General features: G+C 35.2%; 1 protein-coding gene across 1 annotated transcript in view; it reads left to right on the forward strand.

The window, feature by feature from the left end:
• The window catches only part of TMEM65 (transmembrane protein 65), a gene marked incomplete at its 5' end in the record, with an annotated part of 21133 nt that extends 10277 nt beyond the window's left edge, over positions 1-10856 (forward strand). Inside the window, 4 exons of the mRNA XM_013006563.2 lie at positions 1749-1803; positions 3414-3456; positions 5379-5484; positions 8294-10856. Coding sequence (XP_012862017.2) covers positions 1749-1803; positions 3414-3456; positions 5379-5484; positions 8294-8404 — 315 coding nt within the window. The remainder of the gene's footprint in view (positions 1-1748; positions 1804-3413; positions 3457-5378; positions 5485-8293) is intronic.
• Between the last annotated feature and the right edge of the window lie 466 nt (positions 10857-11322).

The raw sequence follows: 11322 nt of genomic DNA on the forward strand, positions 1-11322 counted from the left end.
ATGATCACACAGGCTGGTGTGCTTCTTCCATGTGGGCTTTGTTGCTTCTCAGCTAGATGGCCGCTTGTTTATCTTCAAACCTTTTAGACCCTTTGATAGCCAGGCACCGTCAGCTTTTTTCAGCACATTTCCTTATGCACCCATTTTGTCTTCAGTGATCGTGTTGGGAAGGTGAGCATCACAGAATACCTGTTTATTAGAACAAAGTGTTCTTGTGTTGACGGAGTACTTGAGTAGAGGCCCAATATCCGTCTGCTACGTTAACTTATGAATAGAGGAAAGAACTAGGAGGCAAAGGTCATTTATTGAAGTCTAAATACAGGCATGTACATATGTGAATATATTTATATATGATAGGTAAATAGATCTATTTACATAAATTTAGATACAAAAAAAATTCTTACAGAGCTTCTTGTAATAGATTTGACCTTTATGGTTAGCTACTGCTTATACTAAATTTCTTCATAGCTGGTTAATAATTTTGATATTATTGAATTTTTTGCCTCCACTTAAGTTTTAGTAGTAATTAAAAATATACTTTTCTTACAATTTAATTGGAAGAAAAATTTGAAATAGACTAATTCTGTTAAGACACTAAGCCACATAAAATTTTAAGACAACTAGTATTCAAGATATTTCCACCTCACCTTGTAACATAAAATTGGGTGTAACTATGGGAGTTAAAGAAGTAGATGGTTTGTTGCCCTCAAACTGTCTTTGACTTTATGTAAGGCCTTTCTTGTTGGCACTGGTCTCAAGCTTCTTAAATTCAACCAAATGATTAAGGACATAGGTACTTTTTACAAATACGTTTTACACACAGATTCTTTTTGAGTAATTCCCATCGGCTTACTGGAGGTTGTATTTTCTGTATGTGCATGGGCTTCAAAATGCTCATGGAAAAGTATAATTAAAGATGATTGCATTTTCCATGAACTTTTGGAAGCCCTTACATATCTATATGCTGTAGCTCTCACAGACCTCTCTGTAAGTGCTCCGCTTCTTTTGTATCTTTTTCTCTGTGCTTGTTTTTTTTGTTTGTTTCATAGAATTCCTATAGTCTACTTAATCATTAAGCCATAATAGCATAATCTTTTCACCTTAGTTTCATCACCTTTAATGTAGAAGTAAAAATAACTAGTCTATCTGTTCTTCAGAGGAATAATGCTATATAGATGTAGAGGGTCTTAATCTATTTCAACAAATAAATTAAGTAGAAATAAAATGGAATCTAATTTTTATTATAAATCTGTATAAAATGCTGTTGCTGCTTATAAATATTATGTAACCTCACTACATTATAGAGAACAAAATGTTAGAATTATAATTTAAGAAGTGTGATATTCTTTTGCCCCTAGAAATTGGTTTAGTCAGTCTTTTTAATTTTTAATAGAGTAAATAATATAAATTTATCATTCATAATTCACAATTATATGCATTGATGTTTGTGTTCAAGAGTTTTAAAGGTCCTTTCTCTGGTAGGAAAATATGAGTGCTAGATTCTTAATGGTAATTGTATTGCTATTTGTGTTGCTGTTTATTTTTATGAAAGTCTTATTTTAATGAATGAAATAGTACTGATGTTAAGTAAATTCTATAATATGTTTACATATTTCTAAATATATAAAGTATGAAGTTTTGCTACAATGCTATTGGTTTAGCTTTTACCTGTTTTTACGAGTTTGTCATTCTTTTGTAGCCACTGAAGCTTTAACATTTAAGATTAACTTTTTTGAATCATTTTTCAGGGAACCCAAATTGAGATGTCTATTGGAATTATTTTGGGAATTTCAACTATGGCAGGTATTTAATGATAGTGATTTTATAGTTCTATTGTCCATATTAATAAAATATTTTAGTAGGTTAGGTTTAGAAGAGAATAATATGTTATTTATACGTTTATCAAATGAGATATCTAATAATATATTTCCTTAATACTATTCATCCTCTTGGTTTGGTGTTTAAAGCACTTTTTTCTGAGACCTGTAAGTACTTTATCATAGTTAATAGGCAACAGTATTCTGCTACATTGACTATATTAAAATAATTCTTTAAGAAACATGTTACCCCTAAAACCTCTCTACCCTGTGACCATGGGTCTCTCTTAAAATATTTATCTTCCAAAACCCACTGCTAGGGAGTTGATTCCAACTTAATAGTGACCCAGTGAGGGTTTCTGAGACTTTGCAAAATTTTACGGAAGCAAACAGCCTCATCTTTCTCCTGAAGAGCAGCTGGATGGTTTGAACCACTGCCCTTGAGGTTAGCAGGCTAAAGCAGTCTGCCTGACAGTACTACCAGAACTCCTCAGTGTGGTCGAAAAATCCAAGAAGGAAATACAAGATTGAAAATCTAATTTGATTTCATCTTCTCCTTCCTCCATTACCATTCTTAAAAAAAAAAAATTTCCCTCCGATTTTTATTTTATCTGTAAGTAAACTAAAATCATGGACATTTTGGTTTTGCTGTTTACCTAGGTTAGTTGTTATTAGGTGGAGCTTGCTTAGGCTTCCTTTTTGAACCTCAGTTTCTTCAAAATGGGATAATGTAGCCGACATTTACTTAAGGTAACAATGCATGCCTAGTGCCTGACATTTAGAAACTTGATGCATCTCAAACAATGCCCATCTTACAAAGAGGAGTTTTGTTGTTGTTTTAATGAGTATTTTTTTATGTTATATAAAGTTCTCATAGAAAATTATGTTCCCATTTGGCAATTTAACACAAGTTGTTCAGTGACATTAACTGGCACAGTGGCTTCAACAATGGGCTCAGGCATTGAGTTGGTTGGTGTGGGACTGATGGAGCAGTGTTTCCTTGTTCTGCTGTCAGGTCACTGGGAGTTGGGAGTGACTCCATGGCACCCATCAACAGCACACATTGTTCAGGAACATTATAGTTTGCATAATATGTAAACATTCTCATTCATTATATTCTGATAGCTCTGCCCAAATCTGAAGGAAAGGAAATTTGAGAATGTCTCTGTGTTATGTTTATTGTACAAAGGAAACATGAGGGAAGTAAATTTAGAGAGCATTTCTTGTTATCTTTATTGAATTTCAGATATACATTTGGCTTTTTATTTCAGTTTTCAAATATTGAAATTCCTTTAAACAAATATCTGAAAATTAAGACACAAAATGTGATGCTGTTGGGTGTTTTACTGTTTAAACCAAAATGGAACTGGCAGCACAGACAAAAGAAAACCCCAAAACTATTGCTTAATATGAGCAGAATTGTGTCTTATTATGCAATATTGATATTCAGAGCTATTTAATGAGTGACTTTGGCTATGGTATTATAGTTTGAGAAATATGATAATTCTTCCAGACTAGTGTTTTATTGATCACATATGATGTAATCATTCTCTGGCTTTTCTATAACAACTCACTTATTAATTTTCAATCTTTAAGCTGCTGCTTTGGGGAATCTCGTGTCGGATTTAGCTGGACTTGGGTAGGTTTGTTCATCTATTCATTTGTGCATATGTACCTCAACTCTCTCCTTCCTGTTATAATTTAGGAGCATGGCAGAAAGGGGGGGGTATGTGTTTTTCTCCTTGTGTTTTAGAATTAAATTTTTAAATTTAATTTTCTACATCATTAGTGCTAAATTTGTGTTGTGATTCAGAATTGCTCATAGAGCTCATGGAACTATCGCCTTCATTGGGTCCCAGGCAAGCAGAATTGGTTTCTGTGGCTATGGGCCCCTGCATAAGCAATAATCTTTCTAAGCCATTCTCTGACATACACATCCCTTCAACCTACTATATATAATCCAATACATTCCAATGCAAATAAAATTGAAGTTTGATTTACGCAAATGCTAGGATTTTGTGGCCAGGAGTCCCCATCATCATACCACTGCACTCCTCTCCTACCAAGCTCAGAGATTAGTCATGTGACTCATGTCTGAAGATACTGAGTGGGCATGTTTTTTTAGAGCTGAACTGTCAAACAGAATAATGTCCAAAATGTGTGGAAGTGTGGCCCATTTTGCATGTTCGTTTCCTTTATTCCATGCGGCAGGGATGATGAGACAAATTGAGGATGTCTATTTCCTCAGTAAAGACTCAGATTTTTCCTTTTTCTCAGCTTACATCCTCTCTTCCAAGTGAAAGGTGACCTGGTTTTTCTCCCCCAGTTTAGGGAAGGCCTGCATTGGATAAATTAATTAGGTATTGTGTTAAGCCCTGCTTTCTTATTGTCATTGGCTTTGTATCTACCTTCTTTGACTCATTAGAGTGGCAGATTTTGAGATTTAGATTTAGGCTTGGTAAGAATCTTCTTAGCTCCATAATCTAGGCGAGGCAACTCTGGTTAATTCTCTCTATTAGATTATCCATGAGAGTTTGCAACCAAAGCTACTGTTAAAAATTAAATTTCCTTGTTTTGGGGCCTAGACAGAAATTTTATATTCCTGTAATATCTGGCATAAATCTATCACAATTAAATACTGTATTTTTTAGTTCCCCACATTAAAAGATAATAATGATAATATTAAGGCTACTGTGATAGCTTTCTAATATATTTAATAGAATCAAGTGAAATAATAGATTTTTGAGTAATTTATTTTTAGATTGTATCATAAAACTTATTTTTGCTTAGAGATGAAAATTTTTGTTGGACGTTTATATATTTAAGAACTATTCTGCTTTTTAATATCACATTTTACTGATTTTGAGATGTACTTAAAAATCCAACATATCTGATATACGTATTAATCTTATAATTGATGGTATGCATAGTTTACTTGGCAATGTTTTTATAGTTTTATAGTTCAGAGAATATGATTATGCTCAATAAGTTGACCTCGAATTACTAAAAAAAAGCTGACAATTTCTCTGAAAATTCTAGTTGGTCTCTCATTGGCATAATAAATTTTTGAAACTTTTACTTTATGATGCTAATTATGAACTTATATCACAAGTTAAAGTACTTTGCATTCTGAAAAGTACAGAAATTGTAAATACTGGTATGTTATTTTTATGTCCCTTGACTGTTTATAGTAAAAATAGAGAACAATTGCTCAATAATAATTTATTTAGTAAATATTCAGGAAAAAGATGAGGCTTTCTGCTTCCATAAAGATTTAGACAGTTCTTTGTCCTATAGGGTTAATATGAGTCAGAATTGACTTAATAATATGGGTTTGGTTGAGCCAGCAAGAAATATGTTAATATAAAATATTTTAAAAATTGGATATATTGACATAATTAAAAATGAATCTTGAATAAAACATTTGAGACAGTTTGTGGAGTGCCAGTTACTGGCATAAAATTATCTTGTTTCTGTTTGTAGTAATTAGTCTTTTACTATCTGAGAACATTTGGGCGTCCATTTAAAATCCTGTACTCTGCCTTCTTGTTTTTTTTAAAGACTTGCAGGCTATGTGGAAGCCTTGGCATCCCGGTTAGGCCTTTCAATTCCTGATCTCACACCAAAGCAAGTTGACATGTGGCAAACTCGAGTTAGTGCACATTTGGTAAGTACTTTGTGTGGTTTATGATAATGAATCCGGATGGCTAGGCAAGTCACCCTATTACTCAGTCCCGTGATACATTTAAGACTAAAATTGACCTGAGTGATGTTTTTAACAAAACTTGTTTATGCTTTGGCAGTTATAGAGGAAAATAAATGTTTTAAATTGACTTTTTACTTTTGTAGAGGTATTGATTAAAAAATAATCCTCATGTAGTTAAGTTAATGTAAAGGAGTTTTTATTATGTGTTAAAGACTGCAGAGCATAAAATGAATAATTAACTATACTTATCCTAGAAGAATTTGTTTTAGTGGAGTACCAGAAATGTAAACATTGAGTGCGACATTTGCAGTAATAGAAGTGTGTGCACCCAAGTAAAGGAGTGAACATTCTGTAGAGAGAAAGTTCTTTTGGTGTGGATATTTCTTGGGAATTACTGGTTCTACGTCGATTTTAAAATTATGGCACATGTACTAGGTGAACAGGAACATTCTAGGTATATTGACTGGCCAGCACAAGGGTGTGACAAAACAGTGTATTGAGAAAAAGACAGACATTGGACATTGCTGGAATAGAATATGCACGAGTTGCTGGTAGATAGGAACAACATTGTGTGTGCTAGGTGAAAGAGCTAGAACCTCACACCTAGATGATGGGAAGCTTGCAATAAGTGTTTTAAAAGAGGAAATAAGACAGACAGAAGCCACCATCAGCTAAGCCAAGGAAAACAGAAAGAACTATTACGTAGGGAAAATAACGAGTTCTCTTTTGGACTTGGTGAATTTGAGATGCTATCACATGATCACACGTAGTAGACATTTGGGTTCAAGGTCAAGAGCCAGAGAGGTCTGTATTAGACACGATGGATATGATTGTTCATTCAGTTGGTAGATACTAGTTCTTTACCCTGTGGGTGCAGTGGGTTAAATGTTGGGCTGCTAGTTGTAAGGTGGGTGATTCAAACTCATCATCCCCTCCATTGGAAAAGATGAGGCTGTCTGTTACTCTGAAGATGCAGTGTCTGAAATCTGGAGGAACAGTTTCACTCTGTCCTGTCGGGTTCCTGAGTCAGAATCAGTTCCTTAGCAGTGGGCTTGTGTGTTACGAGCCCTGGTGGCCGAATGGTTAAATGTTCAGCTGTTAATCAAAAGGCCAGCTGTTCAGGCCCGCAATCGCACCAGCTGCTCTGCAGGAGAAAAGTGTGGCTGTCTGCTTCCTTCAAGGAGACAGCCTTGGAAACTCGGGATCGCCTTAATGGGAACAGCGTTGGTGTTTTGGTTTTATGTGTTCTGAAGATACCAGTTAGCAAAAAGGCCTTCTTTGTCCTACCGTATCATTCCCTCCCATGCAGGGGGAGGACAGACAGTAAACAAACCTCATAATGTTAAGACGGTAGAAGAAGAAGAGAAACTTTACTAAGCCAAACTAAATGAAGGAAATCATAAAGATTAGAGAGGAACTTAATAAAGTAGAAAAATAATAAAAAACATCGATGAAACCAAAGTTGCTTCTCTGAAAAGATACAGCTTTTAGCTGAGTTGATCAAGAAGAAAAAAGAAGACTCAAATTATTAGAATAGTAATGAAAGCGGAGATTGTCCACGGACCTTATACATTCCTTGTGGCTGCTAGGTGCCGTCGAGTCGGTTCTGATGACTCATCATGATCTTATAAGAAGGAAACACTGCCGTTCTACACCATCCTCAAAATCGTTCTTGTGTTTGAGTGCATTGCTGCACCCACTGTGCCAATCTATTGTCCATGGTCTTCCTCTTTTTTCACTGCCCCTCTGCATTACCAAACATGATGTCCTATCCTGACAACATGTCCAAAGTCCGTAAGGCCAAATCTTGCCCTCTTGCCTCTAAGGAACATTCTGGCCGTACTTCTTCCACGGCAGATCTGTTCTTTTGGCAGTCCATGGTACTTTGAATATTCTTCAATAGCAGCTTCATTCAGATGCATCAGTTCTTCCTTGGTCTTCCTTATTCCTTGAAGGATGCAAACCACCAAAACTGACCCAAGAAGAATAGAAAATCTGACAGACCTCTAATAAATAAAGTCATTGTGTTAGTAACCAAAAACTACCTATAAAGAAAAATCAGGCAAAAACCAAATCCATCTGGTTGATGAATTCTACTGAACATTGAAAGAATATCAGTTGTTCACAAATTCTTCCCAAAGAATGGGGAAACGTGTCAGTCCAGCTCACTGAGGTGGTTCTCTTTTTGCTGACCCTCCTCCAAGCGTGACGTCCATCACGGGGGACTGGTCTCGTCTGACAACATGCGAAACACGTTGCCCTCCTCTCTGCTAGGGGAGGGCACCCTGGGTGTGTTTCTGAAACGGGCTTGTTAATTCTTCCAGCAGACCATCTTTCATTTCTTTCTCCTGGGAAGGGGCTGTTGGCTTCAGACCACTGGCCGTGTGTTTAGCAGCGCAGAGTATGATTATTAGGTACAAATAGAGGTAAATGTTGAAAAGGAATAAATATAATCATAGCAAAGATTGTATTAAGCTCACTACCTTAAGTTGTTAAAATACGAGTACAATATCAAAACCATTTTTTACTTGACTATTTAATTTTTTCCCCCTTAATGTTGTTTTTATAGCAATTTGAAGGGAAAATTTCTGGTTGCTTTTCAGAACTTGAAGTATTACTTATTTTAGAACATTTTGGCAGATTATTTTTTAGTTGCATAATTAGGATAAGAAATACAGCCTCGGTTAAATTTGATTGTATATAGTAATTGTCTATTTTTATGGATATTCGGGAATAAAAAGACTTTATTTTTGTTTCTTTTGTTTCTCAGGGCAAAGCTGTTGGAGTGGCGATTGGCTGCATATTAGGAATGTTTCCCTTGTTTTTCTTTGGCGGAGGTGAAGAAGATGGAAAACTGGAAGAGAAAAATAAACTCTCTTAGAATACTTACGAAAAGATTTAAACTAATGTACCTCAATTATTAAGTATGCTGTCACAACATTTAGGAATTAAGACAGTAACAGTGTATAGATATGGGAACAAATAATTCAGCATGTATTTTGGAAAACACTAACTTATTGTGGCTTGGTCTCCTTAGGACATCATCTTTTGAAAAATGGTTTAGCGTTATTTTATGTAAGTTGCTGGAAGGGCTTTTTTATCACCAACAGCCAACATTTTATCTTTCCCTTTTCTGTCTTTATATATCCAACTATTTAAATATCAGTCACTGACGTACTGTACTGATTTGGGGTTTATGTATTTGATACGTAACATGTATGGATACATGAAAGCATTTGTTGTTATTGTTATTCCCTGGTAGTTGGTTACAATTAACCTTAAGATTTTTCCAAATTATTTAAGATGTTTATTATCAGCTCAAAATTTCTTTTATTTGCTTTTTGGTAACATCAGTTTCGTACTGTTTCCACAGTAAACATAATCCAATCATATTTTATTCATTTCTTAATTCTCATGTCCATTCAAAATGGACACAATTTAAAAAGTACTTTAACTGTTACTTATTTTAAGTTCCTGACCTTAACTGTCTTAAGAGCCAAAGCTTGAGAAGAATGATCATGTGTGGTCCCTGCTACATAAAACCATATATGTTAACAAGTGTACTTATCTCTAGTTAATTTTTTTAATCATTAATTTCCCAGCTTTGAATGATTACCATGGTGAGTTCTAACTTTGGAGGTAGAGAAAACTATTATTTTAAGAATCTTTGTAATGGAGACTGTGAAATTAGGTGAACTAAAATATTTTCCAGGACTCTTGAAACTTAAAAGGGCAATTTTTATATGCAAATAGGAAATGGGAGTGATCTAGGAGCTTATGCTAAAAGTGATGACACCGAGAGCTGTGTGGAAGGTTAGTGAGACACAAACGATATTGAGAGCGGTCGTTTCCCCAAGAGGAATCGCAGAATCTGAATGCTCCGTGCGCACAGCCAGGGTGCCGTGCTGTCTTCCTTCGTGAATTGATTTCTAGATAACTTCTTTTGAGGTGAAAATGAAACATTTTCTACTTTCAATTTTTTTGTTTTGTAGTTTAATAGACAAAAGTTCCAGAGGAGGAATCCTTGCTTTTTTTTTTTTTGGGTCTTTGTACTTTTGTGGTTTTTAAAGCATATTCTAGGTTCAAGCTACTTGTTTCTCTCGCAGTCTGACTTCAATATTGCTATGTATATATCATTAATTTTAATATTCTTAAAGTTAATCCTTAAAGTTTTTTAGCATGTGGCGTGTGACACTTGCTAAACATTTTACTCTTGCTTGTAAGAGTAATTGAACACATCATGGAAGAGATATTACATTTATTATTATTAAATTGGAACTAAAGTTGCTGTTCGGGCCATTGAAATTATTTGTGCTATACAGAAGAGAGCCGTGCGCTGGCTGCATGTCCAGCAGTCTTCTCATACAGTTTTGTTGGCACATATTTACTCAGAGCTCCTATTTTCAAAGGAGCTTTTTCCACACAGCAACTTGTCACACATTCTCTCTGTGCATTTCAAAGTGGCTTATGCTGCCTTTTCATCACGGCCTTAGAAGGGGGAAAAGAAGACGAGTTCTGTTCATACAATATAAAAATAAAATATGTGTCACTCTTATAAATTTGAGTTTTGTTTGATCACATCAGAATTCTAGAACTTGAAATGTTAAACACAGTTGTGGGTTGTATCTCTCGCATTATTCCATACACACATATATAAGACATTTTAACATAAATGGCTAAGTGCTTTTGTCATGGGCTTGTTTACTACTAGTCTTTTGCGTTTTAAGAAGATATTTTATTGTGGCCAGTTTATCTCTTACCCAAGCCCCATAATTCAGAAATCTTGCTCATTGAGTTTAGAAAGGGCTTTTGGACATAATCCAGCCCTACAGACTCAGTCAGTCAGACACCTTCAGGGTTGGTGAAGGCATGGAAACACAGCAAAGAGCATTTTACTCACGGACAAAATGAACACGGGAAGCACTCAGGCCATTTTAAAAATGGAGACCTTTTGTCATTGACTGAAGATGCACATTATGCAAGAAATTATTTTGTGCTGGTGTGTTACTGTGCACAATGATTTCTGAAGAGTCGTTCTCTAATAAAGGTGGTGATTTCATAGAATGATAATTTGATGCTACGTGTCACAATTCTCAAGTTGAAACTGGAACCCTGTTTCGCATTTGAGTTATCTATTAGGAGCATTAGGGCTGTGGTTAAATGCAAGATGAACTGCTTGAGTACAATTTGAAATTCATGTCCCTGTATTACGATTTACTGACTTGTTGATGCATGTACATTGAGTGCATTTTGTTTCCACTGTATGTTAAATGATGACCAATGTTTTTACAAAGACAAATTGAACAACAACAGAAAATCTTTTAAGAAATTTGGAATGTGGTCTTGATTTTGAAATTAGATTCATTTCCTTAATTGCAGAGGGCCCTGGTTATCCCATCAGTATAGGAAATAGGATCAATTGGCACAGAATTGTTAAAAGGGTTGTGGAAATGTCCCTGAGAATGACCTAGAGTTACTGACCATCTTCTGAAGCTCACATCCGAGATCTGACATTTCAGATGGGCATGTGTGGCAGAGATTCGAAGTTCCTTAAATACTTGCACCTCATGTTTTATTCCTTTCTCTGTGCCATGACTTTGGGAGGGAATGGAAACATCTGCATAACAAAAGTTTGTGGAAACCATTTGAAAGGAAGGTTTTATTTTTTTAATTTTAGAAATTCTTTTTTTGCCATCATAGAGCAGTGTACTCCATGACTTAGCATCATCTTCGTGGACATTATTACTGAATTACAGTGCAGCACCTTGGAGATCTGGCATTCTGCATGGATTTTGTTTA

This window comes from Echinops telfairi, unplaced genomic scaffold (assembly GCF_000313985.2).
Source record: "Echinops telfairi isolate 266 unplaced genomic scaffold, ASM31398v2 ScPeMD7_1;HRSCAF=3_0, whole genome shotgun sequence".
NCBI classification, from domain to species: domain Eukaryota; kingdom Metazoa; phylum Chordata; class Mammalia; order Afrosoricida; family Tenrecidae; genus Echinops; species Echinops telfairi.